At 26.1% G+C, this 27,576-nt stretch overlaps 1 protein-coding gene across 2 annotated transcripts in view; it reads left to right on the forward strand.

The window, feature by feature from the left end:
• mnb (minibrain) overlaps positions 1 to 27,576 on the forward strand; it is a 122,736-nt gene that overhangs the window by 61,631 nt on the left and 33,529 nt on the right. The window contains exons 1-3 of one of the 2 annotated variants that reach the window (XM_065510387.1): positions 7,557 to 8,241; positions 11,611 to 11,750; positions 14,600 to 14,734. In XM_065510387.1, coding sequence (XP_065366459.1) covers positions 7,644 to 8,241; positions 11,611 to 11,750; positions 14,600 to 14,734 — 873 coding nt within the window. In that variant the 5' untranslated portion in view covers positions 7,557 to 7,643. Of the gene's footprint in view, positions 1 to 7,556; positions 8,242 to 11,610; positions 11,751 to 14,599; positions 14,735 to 27,576 lie in introns of those variants that run through there. The other variant, XM_065510388.1, reaches the window with a different exon arrangement.

Genomic DNA, 27,576 nt, shown 5'->3' on the forward strand with positions numbered 1-27,576 from the left:
AAATGCTGCTGCACATCTTTGACATGTCTTTTTCAGTTGATAATCATTTTAAGTAGACAAAAAATAATGTTTAAATGTAAAACATTTTTTGTGTTGTTTCTTACTAAGATCCAAGATTTGCTATCACATTTAAAAGGAGTGTGAGAGTATTTGAAGAAAAACTTTATTTTGAATGACAGCAAAAATGTTTGGAATATTTATTATGAATAGAGTAGGGGGTGAAAGAATGACTGAAATGTATGAAATCGATGGCAACAAAAAAACTGTCAAACTGACCAATAAATGTTTTAGCTAATTGTCTTAAGTAATAGTGGCTAACAGAGAACAAATATGGCAGACATTTTAGATATTAAGAAAGTTTTTTATATCCCAAAAGGAAAGCTAAAAAACAAAAGGATTTTAGCTATATAGTTTAAGAAGAAAAGGAATTTTTGGTGTCAATTAAATAACTGTCATTTAAAACGATAATTATATGTTGACATTTAATGGCATGACATAAAAATGTCTCAACATTTATTCTGCACAAATTATAGTAAATCTTCAAAAATTTAATAATTGATTTGCTTAGAAAATTTAAGATTTTTAGGAAATTTTATGTCATGACATATTAGCTGACATAAAATGATCGAATGTTTATGTCATAACATAAAAATGTCTAATCTTTATTCTTACATTAAATGTAGGAAATTTTACTAAATTAGTAATTTTCTTAATTTGTTTAAAGAAGATTTACGTTTTTTAAGAAATTTTATGCTGACATTTAAATTTATGTCATGTCTTATTGTCTGACATAAATATGTTTAACTGTTGTTCTAAAATAAATGTGGCAAATCTTCAAAAAATATATAATCTTTCAAGAAAAATTTAATTTTTCACAAATTTTATGCTGACATTTAATTTTATGTCATGACATTTTTATGTCTAAACTTTTTTTTTCTTAATTTGTAATTTGCTTTAGTTTTTAAGAAGATTTAAGTTTTTTACGAAATTTTATGCTGACATTAAATTTTATGTCTTGACATACATTTGCTGACATAAAAATGTCTCAACATTAAATTTGGCAAATCATAAAAAATTTAATAATTAGCTTAAATTTATTTTAAAAATATACATTTTTAATAAATTTTAAGCAGACATTAAATATTATGTCTTGACATATTTGCTGACATAAAAATGTCTCATTATAAAATATAGCAAATCTTCAAAAATTTAATAATTAGCTTCAATTTATATTAATAATATAAATGTTTAATACATTTTAAGCAGACATTAAATATTATGTCTTGACATATTTACTGACATAAAAATGTCTCAACTTTTTTTTAAAATTAAATGTAGAAAATCATCAAAAATAAGCTTCAATTTATTTAAAAAATATAAATTTTTAATAAATTTTAAGCAGACACTAAAATTATGTCTTGATATATTTGCTGACATAAAAATGTCTCAACATTAAATTTGGCAAATCATTAAAAATTTAATAATTAGCTTAAATTTATTTTAAAAATATACATTTTTAATAAATTTTAAGCAGACATTAAATATTATGTCTAGACATATTTGATGACATAAAAATGTCTCGTGATAAAATGTAGCAAATCTTCAAAAATTTAATAATAAGCTTCAATTTATTTTAAAAATTAAATTTTTAATAAATTTTAAGCAGATATTAAATATTATGTCTTGACATATTTGCTGACATAAAAATGTCTCAACATTAAATGTAGCAAATCATCCAAAATTTTATAATTAGCTTCAATCTATTTTATAAATATTTTTAATACATTTTTAATAAATTTTAAGCAGACATTAAAAATTATGGTTTGACATATTTGCTAACATAAAAATGTCTCAACATAAAATGTTGCAAATCATTAACAATTTAATAATAAGCTTCAATTTCTTATAAAAAATTACATTTTTAATAAATTTTAAGCAGATATTAAATTTTATGTCTTGACATATTTGCTGACATAAAAATGTGTCAAGATTAAATGCAGCAAATCTTCAAAAATTTTATAATTAGCTTCAATTTAAATTAAAAATATAAATTTTTTATACATTTTAAGCAGATATTAAATTTTATGTCTTGACATATTTGCTGACAATTTAATAATAAGCTTCAATTTATTATAAAAGTTACATTTTTAATAAATTTTAAGCAGATATTAAATTTTATGTCTTGACATTTTTGCTGACATAAAAATGTCTCAACATAAAATGTAGCAAATCATCAAAAATTTAATAAATAGCTTCAATTTATTTTAAAAATATACAGTTTTAATAAATTTTAAGCAGACATTAAATTTTATGTCTTCACATATTTGCTGACATAAAAATGTCTCAACATAAAATGTAGCAAATCATTAACAATTTAATAAAAAGCTTCAATTTATTATAAAAAATTACATTTTTAATAAATTTTAAGCAGATATTAAATTTTATGTCTTGACATATTTGCTGACATAAAAATGTCTCAACATTAAATGTAGCAAATCTTTATAATTAGATTCAAATTATTTTAAAAATATAATTTTTTAATAAATTGTATGCAGACATTAAAAATTATGTCTTGACATATTTGCTGACATAAATATGTCTCAACTTTTTTTTTTGCATTAAATATAGGAAATCTTCAATAATTAAGGAATTTGCTTAAATATCTTAAGAAAATTAAAATTTTTGATAAATATTACTGAGATCTAAGTTTATGTCATGACATTTCAAACAAATTTATTATTTTATGTCATGACATATTTGCCTACATTATAATTTCAAACTTTTTGATTCTACTTAAAATGTGAAAAATGCTCAAAAATTTAATATTCTGCTTTAGTTTATTAAAAAAATAACTTGGGAAAACCAAATCTAAGTCAGTTTGTTGTTTAGTCTCCTGTCTCGCCTCTTTTTTTATGACTCAATCTCTACGGAAAAACACCTTCATTATTATGCTTTTAGTTATACATTCGATTGTCTCCATTTTAAATTTCCTGGTGTGTATGAATGAGTCTTGACATTTTAGCTGACTATTTTTTTTTATTTTAGTTTTTTTTTTCGTAAATTTGTCGTCACTAATTAAAGAATGATCACGAGTATTTGAAATAAATTTAATTTATATTTTTAACTTTTAAACAAAATTTTACTCACTCATTGTCTCTGAAAGAGAGAAATTTGTATACCGCTCTCTTTGTTTAAAATGAAATTTTCTAAAATATTTTCAATTTTTTTTACCGATTTTTTTGTCATGATTCTTTGGTTTAAATTTATTTAAGATATTTTAGTATAAATTTTTTATTTGTTATGCCATTTTTTCCGATGTTTTTATTTGATTATTGTTGTTGTTTAATTTTGTTTTGGCATATTTTTTTTTGTTGGTTTTCGAGGGGTTTAAAATTAAACACAACTAATTGAGAATTTTTGGTATTTTTTTTTTGATTTTTTTTGTATTGTTTTTATGGGAAAATAGCGATTTCAATTTGTGGTACTGCAGTTTTCGTTGAAATTTTGTATCGGACGGTTTGGCAAATTGTTGAAATTCAAACATTTTGTTGGAAAAATAAAAACAGAAAATTTAAACAAAGATATTAATTATGAAATGAAAACAATTTTTGTTTAGATTAAAGAAAGAAGGAATTTCAAAAATTTTGCATAAATAAAGAGTTCAAAAAGAAATTGAAAAAAATATTGAAAGTTTTAAAAGAAAAGTTATACAATTTCTTTAAATAATGAAATAAAAAAAATTGTAAAACAAATGTAAATAAAATTGTATAAAATATACGAAAAGTGATGAAAAAGTTTTAAAATTCGTTAATGTAATAAAATAAATTATACAATCTCTACAAAAATAACAACATATGGAAAATAACTACAGAAAATTACGAAATTTTACTTACAATTTAAACAAATTTAAACTAAATTGAAAGAAAGATGCTTAAAATGTTTAATAATTTAAAATTAATCAATCAAAAATTAACACAAAATTAAAATATTTAAATAAACAAGAGAAAAATAACTCAAAAATTTCTCATAAAAAGAATAAAAAAATTAAAGTAAAACCAAAAATTATTTACTACTTTTTTTGAAACCCTTTTGAACTGAGAAATATACCAACTTTTTGAACAAAAAGTACTTTCATCTTAGGAAATACTTCAAAAATTCAAAATTGTATACAATACCGTCATATTTAAAAAAAGTACTTTTTTCAAATTTTAGTACTAATTTTGAAAAAGTACCAAAATTTCTTTTTGTTCACTTTCTTTATTAAAATGTCCAAATTATAACTTTTGGTACAATTTCAGTATTTTTTAAAAAAGTACTTTTTTCAAATTTTAGTACTAATTTTGAAAAAGTACCAAAATTTCTTTTTGTTACACTTTCTTTATTAAAATGTCCAAAATATAACTTTTGTTACAATTTCAGTATTTTTTAAAAAAAGTACTTTTTTCAAATTTTAGTACTAATTTTGAAAAAGTACCAAAATTTCTTTTTGTTACACTTTCTTTATTAAAATGTCAAAAATATAACTTCTGGTACAATTTCAGTATTTTTTAAAAATGTACTTTATACAATTTTAGTACTTAGTACTTAAAATTTCCAAAAATATTTGCAAATTTTATTAAATTTTTCTTTTAATAAAACAAAAATAGAACTTTTGATAATTTGATTTTCTTTTAAAAAGTACTTTTTTAATTTTGGTACTAATTTAAAAAAAGTACCAAAAAGTTGTTTTATTAAATATTCGTTATAAATATGTATGCCCAAAATAAAGCTTCTTGTACAATTTCAAGGTATTTGAAAAAAGTACTTTTTTATAATTTCTTTGAAAAATTTCAATTAATGGTTTTCTTTAATAAAACAATAATATAACTTTTTTGGAAAATTAAAAAGTTTTTGAATTTAGAAAATAAGTACGTTATTTTATTATTTTAGTACCATATTTGGAAAGAATTAAAAAGAGTTTTTCATATCATATTCTATGTAAATTGGGCAAAACTGAAAAATTTTGCACAATTTCAACGTTTTTCAAAAAAGGTACTTTTTTCAATTTTAGTACTACTTTTTAAAAAAAGTACCAAACACTGGATTTATTGCTTTTTCTTTGCAAATATAGCAAAAATATAACTTTTTCACAATTTGAATGTTTTTGTAAAAAGTACTTTTATCGAAATTTTGGTACTATTTTTTAAAAAGTACTAAAATGATGTTTTTAGTTCATTTTTTCGTAAATATAGCAGAAATATAACTTTTTGTACAATTTCAAAGCTTTTTTAAAAAAAAGTACTTTTTTCAATTTTAGTACTATTTTTTAAAAAAGTACCAAACATTGGTTTTGTTACATTTCCTTTGTAAATATACCAAAAATATAACTTTTTTCAGAATTTTAATGTTTTTGTAAAAAGTACTTTTATCATAATTTTAGTACTATTTTTTAAAAAGTGACGAAATATTTTTTTGGTGCATTTTTTTCGTAAATATAGCAGAAATATAACTTTGTACAATTTCAATGCTTTTTCAAAAAAGTACTTTTTTTCAATTTTAGTACTATTTTTTAAAAAAAGTACCAAACACTGGTTTTGTTATATTTTCTTCGTAAATATAGCAAAAATATAAAGTTTTTCACAATTTGAATGTTTTTGTAAAAAGTATTTTTATCATAATTTTAGTACTATTTTTTAAAAAGTACTAAAATTATTTTTTTAGTGCATTTTTTTTTTGTAAATGTAGCAGAAATATAACCTTTTGTACAATTTCAATGCTTTTTAAAAAAGGTACTTTTTTCAATTTTAGTACTATTTTTTAAAAAAAGTACCAAACACTGGTTTTGTTACATTTTCTTCGTAAATATAGCAAAAATATAAATTTTTTCACAATTTGAATGTTTTTGTAAAAAGTACTTTTGTCATAATTTTAGTACTATTTTTTAAAAAGTACTAAAATTATTTTTTTAGTGCATTTTTTTTTTGTAAATGTAGCAGAAATATAACCTTTTGTACAATTTCAATGCTTTTTAAAAAAGGTACTTTTTTCAATTTTAGTACTATTTTTTAAAAAAAGTACCAAACACTGGTTTTGTTACATTTTCTTCGTAAATATAGCAAAAATATAAATTTTTTCACAATTTGAATGTTTTTGTAAAAAGTACTTTTGTCATAATTTTAGTACTATATTTTAAAAAGTACCAAAATGATTTTTTTAGTGCATTTTTTCGTAAATGTGGCAAAAATATAACTTTTTTTACAATTTGAATTTTTTTGTAAAAAGTACTTTTTTCAATTTTAGTACTATTTTTTTATAAAAGCACCAAACACTGGATTTATTGCATTTTCTTTGCAAATAAAGCACAAATATAATTTTTTTCAAAATTTGAATGTTTTTGTAAAAAGTACTTTTTTCATAATTTTAGTACTATTTTTTAAAAAGTACCAAAATGATTTTTTTAGTTCATTTTTTTCGTAAATATAGCAGAAATATAACTTTTTGTACAATTTCAATGCTTTTTAAAAAAGGTACTTTTTTCAATTTTAGTACTATTTTTTAAAAAAAGTACCAAACACTGGTTTTGACATTTTCCTCGTAAATATAGCAAAAATATAACTTTTTTTACAGTTTGCATGTTTTTGTAAAAAGTACTTTTATCATAATTTTAGTACTATTTTTTAAAAAGTACCAAAATGATTTTTTTTTTCTTACAAAATTTCCAAAAGTACTTTTTCTGTGAAAATTGAACTTTTTGAATTTTGTTAATAAAATTTGTTTATTTGTCCCAAAAAGTACTTTTTTATAAAAAAAGTGCCTCTTTTTGGTCCTAATTTTCTGAATGAAAAAAGTACTTTGTGGTTTAAATTAAAAAAGTACTTTTTTTCTAATTGTCCTTAATTTTGTGAATTTTAATACTACTGGAATTCTTATTAACAAAAAGTACTTTTTAGAAATTTTAGTACTTTTTTTATTTTCTGTGAAAATTGGTATATTCAGAATTTTGGCTTTATTTTGAATGCTAGTAGATTCAATTAAAACAAATATGATGTAAAAGTCTTTAAAAAGTACTATTTTAGGTACAAATTAAATACATTTAATTTAAAGTTTAGTACTTTTTTTCATTTTGGTGCTATTAGTACCTTCGGGTAAATTTTGTTACTAATAATTAATTAGAAAAAATACGGCATAAAATAAAATGCTTAAAAAGTGCTTTTTAAGATCCAAATTATAAAATTTAAAAATAGTACTTTTCTTTAATTTTTAGCACTTTTTTTAATTTTCAGGCAAAATTGTTAGATTATAGATCTTGTTCTTTTAGAATAATAATTTCTCTTGCTTCATGTACCTTTTAAGTCCCCCTGTGCCAGCAAAAGGGTTAAACTCAAAACTAATTAACATAAATTTGAATCATATTTTCTGAAATTTTTCAATTCTTTTTCCGTATATTTGCGTATGTTTTATGCCATAAAAACAATATTGTTTATACAAATCAAAAAATAGATTTAGCTGAACCGAAAAAATACACCAAACTAAAAAATTATTAGAAAAAAAGGAAGAAAAAAAATATTGAAAAATAAAAATAAAATTGTGCAAGTGATAAAATAGAATATTATAAATACAAAACCAAAATAATAATTACAAAAAATCCTTAAATATAAAACAAAATGTCTGCTGCAACTTTATGTTTCTGGCAAAACTCTACAACAGCAGCAGCATCCAACAACTCAATGCCCGATAGTACCACCAGTCCCACCTCCAATATGACTTTAACACCCGAATCACCCACTTTACAAATTAATAAACCAAACAAGGGCATTACTATTAACAGCAGCAGCAACAACAACTCTCAACTGAGAAGTCATCTTCAAAATAAAAATATAAATAACAACAATAACATGTTTAAATACCGACACAATAAAAATGGCGATGATTGGGAAATGCAAAGTAACGGCCTCTCCCATCACAACAGCAACAACAATAACATGATTAAGAAAAACAATAATATTATTGTTTTGGATGACAAACAGCAGCGTGATCAGCATAATCGTAACGTTGGCCTCTCCAATTCTGTTCGGCTTATTGGTGGCCATGTTGATGCCAATGATGTTAGTGGTGAAGGCGCTGCTGCTGCTGGTGGCAGTGATGCTGTTGATGGTTTGGGGGCATATTGTGAGGCTGATGATGATGATCGTAATGCAAATATTGCCGAAATGATGTTGGTTGATCAAGAGGTGGCCCGTAGCCATCAGCTGCTTAGAAATTGTAGGTGTTTGATTTGTATTTTATAAGTGTTTATTTTTTTTTTTGTTTTAATTTTTATTATGTCATTTTATTGGGTTTCTTCTTTTTCTTTGTGTTTTAAAAAGAATTTTTTTTGGCTGATTTATTTATATATTTTTATTTGTTTCAAAGAACATCTGCCTTTTATTGTGATGTTTTAATAGACAAAGAACTTTGAACACAGTTAGAGAAAAAAAAGCATTAAATAAAAAAGTATTAAAAAAGTACTTTCTTAAAAATTTATTAATTTGGTGTAAATTTGCAGAATTTTATTATTAATACAATCAATTAAAATAAATATGACCTAAAAAGACTCAAAAAGTACTATTAAGGCTCAAATAAAAAAAGTAGTAAAAAAGTACTTTTTTAAATTTAGTACTTTGGCTTAATTTTGCAGAAATTTGTTGCTACTTCAAACAATTAGAATGAAATTGGAATAAAATGCTTCAAAAAGTACTATTTAAGACTTAATTTAAAAAGTATTAAAAAAGTACTTTTTTAAAACATTGGTACTTTGATGTAAATTGGGAGATTTTTAGGACATTAGAATAAATATGACCTAAAAGCAGTCAAAAAGTACTATTTAAGGCTCAAATAAAAAAAGTAGTAAAAAAAGTACTTTTTTAAATTTAGTACTTTGGCTTAATTTTGCAGAAATTTGATGCTACTTCAAACAATTAGAATGAAATTGGCAAAAAATGCTTAAAAAATTTACTATGAAGGCTTAAATTAAAAAGTATTAAAAAAGTACTTTTTTCAATATTAGTACTTTGGTGTAAATTTGCAGAATTTTATTACTACAAAAATCAATTAAAATAAATATGACCTAAAAGGAGTCAAAAAGTACTATTTAAGGCTCAAGTAAAAAAAAGTAGTAAAAAAGTACTTTTTTTTAAATTTAGTACTTTGGCTTAATTTTGCAGAAATTTTGTTGCTACTTCAAACAATTAGAATGAAACTGAAATAAAATGCTTCAAAAAATTTACTAATTAAGGTGCAAATTAAAAAGTATTAAAAAAGTACTTTTTTAAAACGTCAGTATTTTAGTGTAAATTTGCAGAATTTTATTATTATTACAATCAATTAGAATAAATATGACCTAAAAGGAGTAAAAAAGTACTATTTAAGGCTCAAGTAAAAAAAGTAGTAAAAAGTACTTTTTTTAAATTTAGTACTTTGGCTTGATTTTGCAGAATTTTGTTGTTACTTCAAACTATTAGAATGAAATTGGCAAAAAAATACTTAACAAATTTACTATGAAGGTATAAATTAAAAAGTATTCAAAAAAGTACTTTTTTAAAAAATTAGTTATTTGGTGTTAATTGGCAGAATTTTAATACTACTACAATCAATTAGAATAACTATGACTTAAAAGGAGCCAAAAAGTACTATTTGAGCCTTAAGTAAAAAAAGTAGTAAAAAAGTACTTTTTTAAATTTAGTACTTTGGCTTGATTTTGCAGAAATTTTGTTGCTACTTCAAACAATTAGAATGAAACTGATATAAAATACTTCAAAAAAGTACTAATTAAGGCTTAATTTAAAAAGTATTAAAAAAGTACTTTTTTAAAACATTAGTACTTTAGTGTAAATTTGCAGAATTTTATTACTACTACAATCAATTAGAATAAATATGACCTGAAAGGTGTCGAAAAGTACTATTTAAGGCTTAAGTAAAAAAAGTAGTAAAAAAGTACTTTTTTTTAAATTCAGTACTTTGGCTTAATTTTGCATAATTTTGTTGCTACTTTACACAACTAGAATGAAATTGGCATAAAATACTTCAAAAATGTACTACTTAAGGCTTAAATTAAAAAGTATTAAAAAAGTACTTTTTTAATACGTTAGCATTGTGGGTTAAATTTGCAGAATTTTGTTACTAATACATTCAATTAGAATAACTATGACATAAAGGGCTTCAAAAAGTACTATTTAAGCCTCAAGTAAAAAAAGTAGTAAAAAAGTACTATTTTTAAATTTAGTACTTTGGCTTAATTTTGCAGAATTTTGTTGCTACTTTACACAACTAGAATGAAATTGGCATAAAATACTTCAAAAATGTACTAATTAAGGCTTAATTTAAAAAGTATTAAAAAAGTACATTTTTAAAACATTGGTACTTTAATGTAAATTTGCAGAATTTTATTACTACTACATTCAATTAGAATAAATATGACCTAACAGGAGTCAAAAAGTACAGTTAAGGCTAAAATAAAATAGTAGTAAAAAAGTACTTTTTTTAAATTTAGTACTTTGGCTTAATTTTGCAGAAATTTTGTTGATACTTCAAACAATTAGAATGAAACTGAAATAAAATGCTTGAAAAAAGTACTATTTAAGGCTTAATTTAAAAAGTATTAAAAAAGTACTTTTTTAAAACATTAGTACTTTAGTGTAAATTTGCAGAATTGTATTACTATTACAAGCAATTATAATAAATATGACCTAAAAGGAGTCAAAAAGTAGTATTTAAGGCTCAAATAAAAAAAGTAGTAAAAAAGTACTTTTTTTAAATTTAGTACTTTGGCTTAATTTTGCAGAATTTTGTTGCTACTTCAAGCAATTAGAATGAAACTGAATAAAATACTTCAAAAAAGTAGTATTTAAGGCTTTTTTTAAATTATTGTTTGTTTGACTCTGTGTTTACTGTCCAGTTTTCGCTGGACGGAACTTTCTTTGCTTATTTTTCCTTACCAATATAATTGCTAATCAATTTTTTTTGTGGTACCAAACATTTTTGCCTACATTCCAACATTTTTTTTTCATCTTTTGCTCATTTACTTGCCTGTAAATGGTGCCATAATCAAGATAATTTTTTTTCGTATTTCCCAAATATTGTGTAATATTTAGCTAAATCAACGGCAGCAACAACAAAACTATTATGGTATTGTTTATTATAAATAAAAAAATTATAAAAATACCCAACGACATACATATTTTTTTTTGTTCAACTTCAGACAAGATAAACATAGAAATGTGAAATGAAAAAAAGAAAGAAAGAAAATCTGTCATTTATATGTCTACCTAAACGGAAAACGAGACTTTTTGGCATCTAACAGATTTAGGTGAATGAGATTTTTTGTTGTAGTTGTTGCTGTCTTTATCTTTTGTTTTTATCATAATTATAAGCTTAAACATTTATTCATCCTTGTGCTAAGAATGTGTGTAGCAATGACAAAAAAAAACACTTGTTACCCCTTTTTGGTAACACACACGGAAATATTTGTCGTTTTTGATGAAAAATTATAATTTCAGCTGCTGTAAAATTGTTTTGTAAATTGTGAATTTCTAAATCATTTTAATATCATTAAAAATGTATTAATTTTTTATACAATTTCCTTTTTATTTTTAGTGTCTGCAGCTTATGTATCCAGTGCGGCAGCTGCCGTTGAGGCTGGCAGTGGTGGTGGACGTCAGCGTCATGCTCCACTCTATGGCCGTTTTGTAGGTGAAGAAGAGCTTCCTGCTACACATCGCGATGTTATGCATCATGTAAGTTTTTTGGCTAAAAATGTTAAAAATCAATTAGAATAACTATGACCAAAAAGGAGCCAAAAAGTAGTATTTAAGGTTGGATTAAAAAAAAGTATTAAAAAAGTACTTTTTTTAAATTTAGTACTTTGGCTTAATTTTGCAGAAATTTTGTTGCTACTTCAAAAAATTAGAATGAAATTTAAATAAAATACTTCAAAAAAGTACTATTTAAGACTTAATTTAAAAAGTATTAAAAAAGTACTTTTTTAAAACATTGGTACTTTGATGTAAATTTGCAGAATTTTATTACTACTAAAATCAATTAGAATAACTAAACCTAAAAGGAGCCAAAAAGTACTATTTGAGGCTTAAGTAAAATAGTAGTAAAAAAGTACTTTTTTAAATTTCGTACTTTGGCTTAATTTTGCAGAATTTTATTGCTACTTCAAACAATTAGAATGAAATTGGCATAAAATACTTCAAAAAAGTACTATTTAAGACTTAATTTAAAAAGTATTAAAAAAGTACTTTTTTAAAACATTGGTACTTTGATGTAGATTTGCAGAATTTTATTACTACTACAATTAATTAGAATAAATATGACCTAATAGGAGTCAAAAAGTAGTATTTAAGGCTCAAATAAAAAAAGTAGTAAAAAAGTACTTTTTTAAATTTAGTACTTTGGCTTAATATTGCAGAATTTTGTTGCTACTTCAAGCAATTAGAATGAAACTGACATAAAATACTTAAAAAAAAGTATTATTTTAAAAAGTATTAAAAAAGTACTTTTTTAAAACGTTAGTATTTTGGTGTAAATTTGCAGAATTTTATTACTATTACAAGCAATTAGAATAAATATGACCTAAAAGGAGTTAAAAAGTACTATTTAAGGCTCAAATAAAAAAAGTAGTAAAAAAGTACATTTTTAAATTTAGTACTTTCGATTAATTTTGTATAAATTTTGTTGCTACTTCAAAAAATCATGTAAGTTTTTGGCTGAAAATGCTATTTGAGGCTTAAGTGAAAAAGTAGTAAAAAAGTACTTTTTTTTTAAATTAGTACTTTGGTTTAATTTTGCAGAATTTAGTTGCTACTTCAAACAATTAGAATGAAACTGAAATAAAATGCTTCAAAAAAGTACTATTTAAGACTTAATTTAAAAAGTATTAAAAAAAGTACTTTTTTTAAATATTAGTACTTTGGTGTAAATTTGCAGAATTTTATTACTATTAAAATCAATTAGCATAAATATGACCTAAAAAGAGTCAAAAAGTAGTATTTAAGGCTCAAGTAAAAAAAGTACTTTTTTAAATTTAGTACTTTGGCTTAATTTTGTATAAATTTTGTTGCTACTTCAAAAAATCATGTAAGTTTTTGAATGAAAATGCTATTTGAGGCTTAAGTAAAAAAGTAGTAAAAAAGTACTTTTTTTAAATTTAGTAGTTTGGCTTAATTTTGCAGAATTTTGTTGCTACTTCCAACAATTAGAATGAAACCAAAATAAAATAATTCAAAAAGTACTATTTAAGGTGCAAATTAATATGTATTAAAAAAATATATAATTATAAATACGACTTAAAAAGTACTTTTTGAGTCTCAAATAAAAATGTATTAAAAAGTACTTTTTTCAAATTTTAGTTTTTTGGTGTAAAATTGTAGAATTTTATTGCTAATACATTCAATTAGAATAACTATGACCTAAACGGAGTCAAAAAGTACTATTTAAGGCTAAAATAAAAAAAGTAGTAAAAAAGTACTTTTTTTAAATTTAGTACTTTGGCTTAATTTTGCATAAATTTTGTTGCTACTTCAAACAATTAGAATGAAACTGAAATAAAATACTTCAAAAATGTACTAATTAAGGCTTAATTTAAAAAGTATTAAAAAAGTACTTTTTTAAAACATTGGCACTTTAATGTAAATTTGCAGAATTTTATTACTACTACATTCAATTAGAATAAATATGACCTAACAGGAGTCAAAAAGTACTATTTAAGGCTAAAATAAAAAAAGTAGTAAAAAAGTACTTTTTTTAAATTTAGTACTTTGGCTTAATTTTGCAAAATTTTGTTGCTACTTCAAACAATTAGAATGAAACTGAAATAAAATGCTTAAAAAATTTACTAATTAAGGTGCAAATTAAAAAGTATTAAAAAAGTACTTTTTTAAAACGTTAGCATTTTTGTGTAAATTTGCAGAATTATGTTACAATTAGAATAAATATGAACTAACACGAGTCAAAAAGTAGTATTTAAGGCTCAAGTAAAAAAAGTAGTAAAAAAGTACTTTTTTAAATTTAGTACTTTGGCTTAATTTTGTATAATTTTTGTTGCTACTTTAAAAAATCATGTAAGTTTTTGGATGAAAATGCTATTTGAGGCTTAAGTAAAAAAGTACTTTTTTTAAATTTAGTAGTTTGGCTTAATTTTGCAGAATTTTGTTGCTACTTCCAACAATTAGAATGAAACCAAAATAAAATAATTCAAAAAGTACTATTTAAGGTGCAAATTAATATGTATTAAAAAAAGTACTTTTTTTTAAAATATTAGTACTTTGGTGTAAATTTGCAGAATTTTATTACTACTAAAATCAATTAGAATAAATATTACCTAAAAAGAGTCAAAAAGTAGTATTAAAGGCACGATTAAAAAAAGTAGTAAAAAAGTACTTTTTTTAAATTTAGTACTTTGGCTTAATTTTGTAGAATTTTGTTGCTACTTCAAAAAATCAAATCATCATTGGAGTTAGGCTAGACTATAGACTACGTTATAGGCTAGAAAACATTATAGTCTAACATTCATTAAATATTTTCTTTATGGGTTTTGATTTGTTTTTTCAATAATTTTTTTATTATTATTTCTTTACAGCGATCTAGTCCAACGTCTTCATCAGAGGTGCGCGCCATGCAAGCACGTATACCAACACATTTTCGTGATCCCGCAACGGCGCCGTTAAGAAAATTAAGTGTGGATTTAATCAAGACCTACAAGCATATAAATGAGGTAAGTTTATTTTCGTTGTTGCTGGAACAAGCTAGAAATCTAAGCAATTTGTGGTTGGTTTCTTATTTGCACAGAAAGAAAAAACAGAACATCAAATGCAAATGTTTCGAAAGAAATCAATTTCTATGAGTTGTTTTAAAATTTCATTTCATACTATAATACGTGCTGCTTGGTTTCTATTTATTTCTTTAATGGGTCAAGGTTATTTCTAAACCTAACGAACGGTCTTGGTTTTGTTTGAATTTTTGTGTTTTTTATTATTGTCGTTGTCATTGTCAAGTGGACGACATGTGTCGATTTAATGATATACGGTTTGTTTGTTTTTTTTTTGTTCTTCTTTCTTTCCTCTATATTTTATTTCAATTTTTAAGTTTGTATAACAAAAATAATACACAAACGCAAATTACCATGGCTTTTTGCGTTTTTGTCAAAGATTTGACAAAAATAATTAATATTGTGTTGAATAATTAATGCCATTAAGCAAATGTAGGAAAGATCATTTAGTTAGATCTATTTAAACTACAAGGCAACTGTAGCATTCTTTATTTAGATTCAATTGGTAGCAGAAAATAAATAGATAAAGAAGAACTTTAATAATCTCCTCACTCCTTAATTTACATAGAAGCCAATAACTCGAAATATGTTTCTAGATTTTATCCAAATTTCTTACATTTCAATAGCATCTTCTAACAACTCTTTTACATCCAGGAAACAATCTCAGATCATATCATAATTCTAGTAGTAGGAATCCATGCCTAGCCATGAACTGAAAATAAACCTTTATAACTTTGGAAAACCTTCAAATCTTCTACTACAACAAACCTCTCGAGTCACATCCTTTTACTGTCTACTATATTACCTTCACGAAACATCAAGAAATAGGTATCAAATGCCTTATACTAAAACAAGGAATCAATTAAAACTCTAGAAGAAATCAATACAAAACAATGATCTGGAAATGATCCCTTATAACTTTGAAAAAAACCGTCTTCTACTTCGACAAACTTTCACATGCAGGAAGCAACGAGATTGCTTTATCAAAAGCCTAATCTCAGATCAAGGCAGTCTAGACTAATTTCTTTGTTAGAACTTTTATTACACTTCCAACTGTTTTACATCCAGGAACCACTAAGAATTCCTTACAGAAACCCTGAAAATACATCAAGGAATCCATGCTAAACTACAATCCAACTGTGATTCTTGATAACATTGAGCATTTATCTATTCAGCTTGGTTTCTTCGGTAGAACTTGTAATCATATTTCACTTCAAAACTCTGCCTACACTTTTACATCCAGGAAGCAACAAGAGAGCTTTATCAAAACCCTATTCTTATATTGGGGAATAAATTTCAAACTAAGATCAACCAGTCCAGATGAAACTTTTAATCCCCTTCCACCACTTTTATCAACTGTTTTACATCCAGGAACCAACAAGAAATCAATCATATTCCTCTTCAAAAACTAGCTTTCTCCAACTATTTTCCAGCCAGGAAACATCAAGATTTCTCTATTAAAACACTAATCACAGATCAAGGAATCAATGCTAAACTATGATATTTTCTCGTGTTTAGATGAGTTATCAAGGATGTTTCCGAGACGCATTCATTCCTTCATCAGAGAATCTGGTTCGTTCAACTACGAAACAATGGATGTTGAATAAGTATCTTTAATAAAGCCCTTAGATCTAGGAATCAATCGCAATGTATGAATTAGACCCTAATCGGAGATCAAGAAATCAATGCTAAACTATGATCTTCCACTGATCATTTATTATCTATATTTACCCTCATTCCTCTCGTGTTTAGATGAGTTATCAAGGATGTTTCCGAGACGCATTCATTCCTTCATCAGAGAATCTGGTTGGTTCAACTTGGAAACAATGGATGTTGAATAAGTATCCTGCTGTTAACATCTTGGACATTAGATCAAGGAATTTATATTAATGTATGATGAAAATCCTAATCTCAGATCAAGGAATCAATGCTAAACTACGATCTTCCCCTGATCATTTATAGCTTTGAATATTCATCGACATTTAGCCTGCTTCCTCTCTTGTTTAGATCAGTTATCAAGGATGAATCCGAGACACATCCATTCCTTCATCAGATAATCTGGTTGGTTCAACTTGGAAACAATGGATGTTGAATACTTTTGCTTACTTCTTGGGTATCACAATGGGATATCTGTTTTGAATGGACCCAAATGAGCTGCTTGATTAGTGGATGTCCATGAAACCTTGGTGTCACTTTTAATCTTATTGCACATTGAAAAAGAGATAATCCTTTCGCCAACTCTGTGACATCCAAGAAGCAAAACGAAAACCTTCTTCATTCAAAACGTGATTCTAAGATCAATCAACAATTGCTACAAACTATTAGCTTCCAGTAATCCATTATAACTTTGACTAATGGGTCGATTATGGATGGCATCCGAACTTCAGTTGCCTTGACAGAGGGCAACCACAAATTTCTGGTTGCCAGTTTGGCAACAGAAATTATAGCTTCCAGTTGCCATCTGTAATACAATTTAGGCAATTGAGAACGCAACTGAAGTTCGGTTTCCAATCCATAGTCGACCCATTATTTTACCACCAACTGTCTAAATAAACATTTTTGTACTGAGAAGAATGTTAAACAATCTTCATATAATCTACTAAATGTCTTCAGAACATTTTAATGATCGTCGTCATTTGCTTGTAAAATTCTTACTTTATGTTGTCATTGATGGAGATAAAGCCAAAATCTGCTTATTTCGAATCATTTGCAAGGCAAATATGAAGCAAATATAGGAATAGGAAAGGAACCAAAAACAAACCTTTATTCAATTAAATCAATGTAGTTGATTCAACTTTAAACTCTTCTTTATTGGCATTAAAATCATTAAGGAAACGATGTAATAAAGCTGTCGAATATTTCAACTGCTTTTCTGCCATTCTCCTAGAATGTAAATTCTGTTTAAAAAGTGAAAAGAAGAACCTCAAACGAACGTAGCTTCATTCTCCTTATGAAGCTAGTTCCTTTCTTAGCCGAAATATCAATCTGAAAAGGCTTTATTAACTGTATACTACTGGCTTAAAGATCATTGAGGAAGATAGAACACAAACAAAAGAAGAGGATTCGAAACTGAGTCTGATAAGTTTGGTTGGACTTTCTCACAACATTCCTAGATTGTACTTTCAGTTTAATATTCTGACATTTAGAATTTGCAGTTGGAATAAGTTTGTCCAACCATCTCTTTATTATTTTCGAATGAAATTGAACAAATTCTATCTCTACCTTATCCTGGAAGCTAAAGCTGTATATGAACTATTAATACTCCTCCAATGTCTATAATAGCATTGAGGAAGTTAGTTCAAGAAGAATTTTGTTTGGACTTTCTTGAAATTTTCCTAGATTGTAGTTGTTAGTTAAAACATTTAGTGAAAAATAAGATTTCCAACAATCTCCTCAAGATATACTTTCTAGTTTAGGAATTCTTGCCCTTAAATAAATGAAACTTCTAAAAAGGAACGAGGAGTCAGATCTTTAAAGTCAGAAAAAGTAGGAAAACAAGAGAAAAATACATAACTTTTAGCTCCAGCAATTTACTTTCAGCCCAATTATGAATAAAAAATTCCGTGGGAGTTTGTTCCCCGGGAGTTTTTTTCCCATTGAATTTGAATAGGAAAAATGAGAAAAGGGGAAAAACTCCCGGGGAATTTTTATTCATAATTGGGCTGTTTATTTACAACTAGTTGAATTTCTTTCGATCAGTGAAAAGTTCAAAAGGATCCATCTTTTGCTTCTCAAAGTAAGAGCAAATTTGCTTTAGATTTCTTTTGTAGCAAAGCTATTTTCCAACTGGTTGCATTCAGAGTATAAATGGTGTGGATCTTGCTCTCACTTTGAGAAGAAGGAAGCTTTCGGGTATCAAATTAAAGTTGAAGTTTGAACAAATTCTCTACCATCTTATGACAGCTCCTTTCAAAGTCAAGAGATAGATCATTCAAAAAAGAAAAAGGAAGACAAACAAAATAAGAATTTCAACAGTGGAAGACTAAATAAATAGCTATTAGCTCCATCAAATTTAATTTAGACTTCCATTTAGTTGTCATAGATGGTCGGAGTTTCCTATCGTAAGAAGGTATTGCAAGACTCTCCTCTAAATGGTTGCATTTCTTTAAGTCATTTAAAGGTTTAGGATGTTGATGTGGTTCTATTTTCAGATGGAAGATGGGGGGGGGGGGGGGGAAACAAGCAAAAATATATCCACAGTGATTAGTTTCATCAACATTAATTTTGGTTTTCTTGCCGTACTCAATGATGTTTAGGACCATCAACTTCTTGTGTCACTCGTACAAAAGATTAGGATCTTTATAATGTCAAAATTTTCAGACGAAGGAGACAAATAAGCAGAAATGCATTGACAACAATTTGTTCAATAATTAGTTTCATATTTCTGCATTAAGAACTACCTGCAGTTCTCCTCCAACAGGTTGTAATTCGATCAGTCGGAGAAAGGCTTATAATCTTCATCGGTATTTATGCCTTTCTATGGCTTTCTCCTTAAGAATTTCCTATAGGTCTCATCCAACTGGTTGTATTTCGATCAGTCAGAGAACTGTTCAGGATCTTCATCCCAGGGAGCTCCAACTGGTTGTATTTCAATCAATCGGAGGAAGGTTTAGGATCTTCCCTCGTTACTTAGGTCTTTCTATAAATTTGTCATTAAGAATTTCCTATAGCTCTCCTCCAACTGGTTGTAATTCGATCAGTCGGAAAAAGGTTTAGAATCTTCATCGGTATTTATGTCTTTCTATGACTTTCTCCTTAAGAATTTCCTATAGGTCTCATCCAACTGGTTGTATTTCGATCAGTCGGAGAACTGTTTAGGATCTTCATCGGAGGAGAGCTCCAACTGGTTGTATTTCGATCAATCGAAGGAAGGTTTAGGATCTTCCCTCGTTACTTATGTCTTCTATAGCTTTGTCATTAAGAATTTCCTATAGCTCTCCTCCAACTGGTTGTAATTCGATCAGTCGGAGAAAGGTTTAGAATCTTCATCGGTATTTAAGTCTTTCTATGGCTTTCTCCTTAAGAACTTCCTATTGCTCTCCTCCAACTGGTTGTACTTTGATCAGTCGGAGAACTGTTTAGGATCTTCATTGGAGGAGAGCTCCAACTGTTGTATTTCGATCAATCGGAGGAAAGTTTAGGATCTTCCCTCGCTACATATGTCTTTCTATGGCTTTCTCCTTAAGAATTTCCTATAGCTCTCCTCCATCTTGTTGTAATTCGATCAGCCGGAGGAAGGTTTAGGATCTTCCCTCGTTACTTATGTCTTTCTATAGCTTTCTCCTTAAGAATTTCCAATTGCTCTCCTCCAACTGGTTGTATTTCGATCAGTCGGATAACTGTTTAGGATCTTCATCGGAGGAGAGCTCCAACTGTTGTATTTCGATCACCCGGAGGATGGTTTAGGATCTTCCCTCGTTACTTATGTCTTTCTATAGCTTTGTCATTAAGAATTTCCTATAGCTCTCCTCCAACTGGTTGTAATTCGATCAGTCGGAGAAAGGTTTAGAATCTTCATCGGTACATATGTCTTTCTATAGCATTCTCCTTACGAATTTCCTATTGCTCTCCTCCAACTGGTTGTACTTTGATCAGTCGGAGAACTGTTTAGGATCTTCATTGGAGGAGAGCTCCAACTGTTGTATTTCGATCAATCGGAGGAAGGTTTAGGATCTTAATCATGTTCAAATTTTCAGAAGGAGTAGACAAATAAGCGAAAATGCTTCGCTTATTTGTTGTAATTCAATCAGTGGAAGAAAGGTTTAGGATCTTTATAGATACTTATGACTTTCTATAGCTCTCCTCAAAATGGTTGTATTTTGATCAGTCGCAGATATGTTTATGATCGTCATCGGAGGAGAGCTGGTTGTATTTCGATCACTCGAAGGAAGGTTTAGGATTTTCGTCATGTTTTAATTTTTAGAAGCTCTCCTTCAACTGGTTTAGGATCTTTATCTGTATTTATGTCTTTCTATAGCTCACTCGTTAAGAATTTCCTCTCCAACTGGTCTTATTTCGATGAGTCGCAAAAATGTTTAGGATGTTCAACGGAGGAGAGGGCTGGTTGTATTTCGATCGCTCGGAGGAAGGTTTAGGATCTTCATAATGTTTTAATTTTCAGAATAAGGAGACAAATAAGCGAAAATGCATGAACAACATTTAGTATCCATATTTTAGCATTAAGATCCTCCTATAGATCTCCTCCAAATTGCTGTAATTTGATCAGTGGGAGAAAACTTTACGATCTTCAAGTTTTAAGTTTCTTTTAAAAATAGGAGTCAAATAAGCCGAATGTACTGTTAACTATTCTTTTCATAAAATTCAGAAGCGCTGTAAGGACAAAAGACAAATAAAATAAAACAATCACTTTTACTGCACAACCTCTTAAAAATGCTAAAAAAATTTGCATAAATATGTATGTATATGCCGTAATGATTCCTGCTCAATATTGCTTTCATTATTATATTTTTATTATTATTTACACAATGACAAAACAACAATAAACGAATGAAGAAAAAAACCAGAAAAATATTATTCTACTTCCCAAAATATGTACAAAGAAAACCGGATGTACACCATTAACACGCTGTTGAATACTTTCATTTCCATATCACACGATAATGATGATGTTTATAAAAGATAATAATGATGCTGCTGCTGCTGACATTTCTTTCTTTTTTTTTTTGTATAACAATATTTTGTTTGAGCGTGCAAATGACTGGCGCTAAGCATACAGTTATATTTTGTTTTTGCTGTTATTGTTTGTTAATGGTAGACATGTAAAAATGGGCTCCAAACACAAACTGACTGACACACACACCTGCACACCACAATAACGCATTCTCTAATTTCTCTTGAACAAAACAAAAAAAAAACAAAAAACCGTTAGAAGGTGTGTGTGTTTGAGTGTATGTGTGGATGTGGTTGGGGTTATGAATGGGAGTGTGAAGAATGCTGTGTGTTTATGAGCTTGTTTTGGTTAGAGACAATTTGCTAGAAGAGAGTGCAGCAGAGGTTTTTTTGTTTTAATTTTGCTGTGCAGAATTGTCTGTGTACGTATGAGTATTGTTTTCTTTTTTAATTTTGTAATTTTCTCCATGTTTACTTGAGCTCAAAACAAAAGTTTCGTGTTACCAGATGGGGGGTAGTTGTTTATAAAGGAAATTTTAGTTAGAAATTGGACCAAAGATCAACAAATTTGTAATAAATTCTTAGAAATTCAAAATTTTCTATGTTCGAAATTCAAAAAAAACAGGGGAAAATGTTGGAAAATTGTATAGATTTTCAGTTTTTTGCAAACTATAGGTCGTAAGAAATATTTAGGTGTAATTAAAAATTTTTCGAACTTAAGTTCGAATTTTCGAACATTAAAAAAAATCATATTTTTGAAACTTTTTAAATATATTTTTGTATATAATAAATCTAAATTAAAAATTTAATTAAAATTTATAAATTTTAAAGACAATTTTTATGTTCGAATTTCGAAAATAGTGGAAAATGTTGGAAAATTATTTTGATTTTTAGTTTTTTAAAAACTCCAGGTCTTTAGAAAGATTTTGGTGTGAATAAAAAATTTTCGAACTTAAGTTCGAATTTTCGAACATTAAAAAAATTAGCTAATTATGATATTTTTTAAATATATTTTTGTATATAATAAAACTTAATGGAAAATTTAATATAAATATTTTGAAATTTCTAAATTTTTAGAAAAATTTCTATGTTCGAAATTCGAAAATAGAGGAAAATGTTTGAAATTTTTTTTTGATTTTTAGTTTTCTAAAAACTCCAGGTCTTAAGAAAAATTTTGGTGTGAACAAAAATGTTTCGAACTTAAATTCGAATTTTCGAACATTCAAAAAATAGCTAATTATCAAATTTCTGAAATATATTTTTGTATTTTTAGTTACAATATCTTAAAATTTCTGAATTTTTAGCAACATTTTTAAGTTCGAAATTCGAAAATAGGGGAAAATGTTTAAAAATTTATTTTGATTTGTAGTTTCTTGGAAATTTAAGCCCTAAGAAAGATTTTGGTGTAAGTAAAATGTTTCGAATATAAGTTCGAAAGTTCGAACATGCTCAAAATACAAGAAATTGTTGGAAAATATTATTGATTTTTAGTTTCTTAAAAACTTTAGGTCTTAAGAAAGATTTTGGTATACAAAATATATTTTCGAACATAAATTCGAATTTTCGAAGATTAAAAAAATGCTAATTTTAAAACTTTTTAAATATATTTTTGTAAATAATACAAAACTAAATTAAAAATTCAGTAAAAATTTTGTAAAATTTTCGATTTTTTAGCAAAATTATTAAGTTCGAATTTCGAAAATGGGGGAAAATTTTGGAAAATTATTGTGTTGCTTGGTTTTTTGGAAACTGTAGGTCCTAAAAAGGAATTTGGTATAATTAAAAATTTTTCGAACTTAAGTTCGAATTTTCGAACATTAAAAAAGTTGCTAATTATGAAACTTTTTAAATATATTTTTGTATATAATACATTTAAATTAAAAATTCAATAAAATTTTTTTAAAATTTTCGATTTTTTAGCAAAATTATTAAGTTCGAATTTCGAAAATGGGGAAAATTTTTGGAAAACTATTTTGTTGTTTGGTTTTTTGGAAACTGTAGGTCCTAAGAAAGATTTTGATATAATTAAAAAATTTTCGAACATAACTTCGAATTTTCGAACATTAAAAAAATTGCTAATTACGAAACTTTTTAAATATATTTTTGTAAATAACACATTTAAATTAAAAATTCAATAAAAATTTTGTAAAATTTTCGATTTTTTTGCAAAATTATTAAGTTCGAATTTCGAAAATATTGGCAAATTTTGGAAAAATATTGTGTTGTTTGGTTTTTTGGAAACTATAGGTCCTAAGAAAGATTTTGGTATAATAAAAAATTTTTCGAACTTAAGTTCGAATTTTCGAACATTAAAAAAATTGCTAATTATGAGACTTTTTAAATATATTTTTGTAAATAATACAAAACTAAGTTTAAAATGCAATGAAAATTTTGTAAAATTTTCGATTTTTTAGCAAAATTATTAAGTTCGAATTTCGAAAATGGGGGAAATTTTTGGAAAATTATTGTGTTGTTTGGTTTTTTGGAAACTATAGGTCTTAAGAAAGATTTTGATGTAATTAAAAATTTTTCGAACTTAAGTTCGAATTTTCGAACATTAAAAAAATTGCTAATTATGAGAGTTTTTAAATATATTTTTGTATATAATACATTTAAATTAAAAATTCAATAAAAATTTTGTAAAATTTTCGATTTTTTAGCAAAATTATTAAGTTCGAATTTTGAAAATGGGGGACATTTTTGGAAAATTATTGTGTTGTTTGGTTTTTTGGAAACTGTAGGTCCTAAGAAAGATTTTGGTATAATTAAAAATTTTTCGAACTTAAGTTCGAATTTTCGAAAATCAAAAAAAAATAAATTTTTCCACATTATTTAAAAAAATTTATATAAAATTCAAAGAAATTTTATATATTATTGAAGATTATTATGTTGGAAAGTCTAAAATTAAGGGAAATTAAAAGAAAATGAGCTAAGAATTTTAATATTTTCCATAAGTAGCTATTTTAGAAAACATTTTCTTGATTTCCCGCCAATTTTCCATTATTTGGGTGGATTTTTTTCTCTTACCATTCTGGCAGCACCACAATGTTAATCAATAGTCAGCTGCCATGTTATACTTAAGATTTTTAGTAAAACCAAAAGAAATTATAACAATTTTTAAAGGTTTTTGCATTAACTTTTCTTGAATTTCTTTTTCAAAATTTCCTTTATTTGAGACATAATTTTGTTAAAAAATTTTTGAAATATTAATGACAAACACCAGCATGCTTTTAGCTATACTTGGTTTTGAAAGCTTCAACTCTCAGTCTTTGTGTCTCTCTGTGTTTGTGTTTATTATGCCCCCCCATAATTTAAGTAATTGTTGTACACAAAAATTTAGCATCCACTTTGGTATTTTGAAAGGCTCTCTTTAGGAATTGTTGGTGTTTGGCTATAGTTGTGTGTGTGTAGTTGGGTAAGTGAGAACGTTGACGTTAAATGCCAGCGTCAACTGCATTTGGCATACACCCATTTTTAAGCGTTTATCCAGCTAAGTTTGTAAGTGTGTGTGTGTGTGTGCGTGCTGTTGAGTTGTAGTTGTTGCTGCAGCTGCTGCTGCTATTTTTCCTGTATAATTTGTAATAGCTAAGCAGACTTTTAGGCGCAACTCTATAATGATAAATTTTAAGCAAAATAACTCTTATACTTGGTTGGTATTTTGCTGTTACGCTCTCTCTTTATTACATTACTCTCCCTCTCATTTACATTGTTTTGTTTACTAAGGTTGTTCTTCTCCTTGTAAATATTTCCTTATTGTTATTGTTGTTATTGTTAATGATGTTCCTTTTATTATTATTATTTATTTTTTCGCCTGTCTGCAGCATCACGTTTTATTTTGTTCTTTACTTCAGTTCTGTTTGAAGTATTTGTTGTTGTTTCGTTTCTTTTTTTTTTTCATTTTAGTATTGGTCCCTCCAATCAGTCTCTGCTTTTGGGTAGAGCGGGGGGAGAGGATGAGTGTGAGTTAGTATCTCTGTATTTGAGTTTGTTTATATATCTCTTCTCATGTCTACATGTGTTTGTTGTTGCTTTTTTGTGTAAGAGTGTTGTTGTTGTTTTTACTTATACATCTTTCTTTTCTGCTGTATGTAGTCGCCATACACATATACACAGCCAGAATTCTAAATGTTCTACGGGTTAGCAACAACTTTTTTGCAATTTTTGATTTTTCATTGCATACTTTTATGGGTGAGTTACACACACACACACACTCAACTTACATTTCATATGTATGCATTAGTATAGCTATATGTGTGTAAAGAAAGTATGTAGTAAGGGGAGGCCGGCTAGATGGCTGGATGGATGAATGGTTGGCTGGCTCAATGGCTAAATGGAAGAAAGTTTGGTTTGTTTAGTTGACTGGCTGGCTGTCAGACTGTGTATTATGTGTGTGTGTGTGTATGTATGTTTGTTGGCTGACTGGCTGGTTGCTTGTCTATCCATGGGTATCTTCTGTTTGACTGCTAGTTTTTGAATGTTGGTTTTTTCCTTCCCGCTGCTCTTCTTTACATTTACCGAGTATGAGTTTGAATGCATTGTATACTTTTTTGTTTTGTAAATTTTTTTTATATTTAATTTTTTGTTATATTTTTTTCATGTGTTTTTCTTTTAGCCCTCAGACACATGCGCTTTTAGTTGTGTTTACATTTCTATATAAAAAAGTATGTTTTTTTAAACACAAAAAATTAAAGTTTTGTTTTCATATTCATATCATTTGTAGATTTATTTTGCCAGTATTATCTAGAAGCATTTTTCTGTTAGATGTTTCATAGCGCTTTTTGTAGCAGGCATATTGTTTATCGTTAAAGGAATAGTAACAAAATTGATCCTGTTGCTAAAAGTTTATTGATTTTAAACTAAGCCTTAAAATAGGCAATAGTTTTATAATGTTTCTTAAAATAAAGCCATAAATTTGAAAAGTATTGCCTAATTTTAGTTTAAATTTTAAGAAATTGTATAAAACTATTGCCTATTTTAAGGCTCTACATTTAATGAAACTTCCTTAGGATTAGAAATGTAAATTTTTTTTTTTAAATTTTACATGATTTCTTTAACAAATTTGAAATTTTTAAAAAATTAAATTCTTGAATACCTCGGAAGGAAAACAAAACACAAAAATTATTTAAAAATTAAGTGATTTTCATACAAAAATTTGAAAACTGTTTAGGCCCTTAATATTTTAATTTAGTTTCGAATATCATTTTTACACTTTCGAACTTGTTAATTTTGAATAAATTACCAAGATTTTTTTCATTCCCTTAATAAATTTGTTATGGCAATTAACAAATTATCGTTTTTGAGTGATGTTCGAAAATTCGAACTTAATTTCGAATTTTTTGAAAACACTGCATTTTGATTTATATTTGCTCTAATAAGAAACCAGAACATTTTAAAGATTTTCACAAATTTTGAGAAATTCGAATAAAATTTTTGAACTATTTCGAACATTTTCGGAAATTGTAGATTTTCGAACTTGTTATTTTTAAATTAATTTCCAAGGTTTTTTGATTTTCTTAATAATTTGTTATTAACTTGTTACTGCAAATAAAAATTTATAATTTTTAAGCCATGTTCGAAAATTCGAACTTAATTTCGAATTTTTCGAAATCATTTTTTTTAAGTTTTAATTAAGTTTAATGGATTTTTTTTAAGAAAACAAGAAAATATAGGAAAATTTTATATTATTTCACTAGTTTTAAGAAATTCGAATAAGAATTTCGATTTTCGAACTTTAATATTTTTATTTAATTTCAAAGATTTATTGATTTATTTAATGTATTTTAAATTCCTATACAAAATCTTATAATATTGAGTCATGTTCGAAAATTCGAATTTAATTTCAAAATTTTCGAACATGTGTTTTTTCAATAAATTTTCAAGATTTTATAATTTTTCAACTGCAAAAGTAATATCGAAAGTTCGAACTTAATTTCGAATTAAAAACCATTTGATTTCGAATTAAAGTTTTCATAATTTTCACAAATTTTAAATTCGAATTTAGATTCGGATTTTACGAACAAAATAATTTTCACTAAATTTTGAAGATTTTTAATATTTGAATTCTATTTTAAATTTTAATTCAAAAATTTTACATTTTAAGACATATTCGAAAATTCGAACTTAATTTCGAATTTTTCGAACATGAAAATTTTCAATTA

Source organism: Calliphora vicina, chromosome 4 (assembly GCF_958450345.1).
Source record: "Calliphora vicina chromosome 4, idCalVici1.1, whole genome shotgun sequence".
Taxonomy (NCBI): Eukaryota; Metazoa; Arthropoda; class Insecta; order Diptera; family Calliphoridae; genus Calliphora; species Calliphora vicina.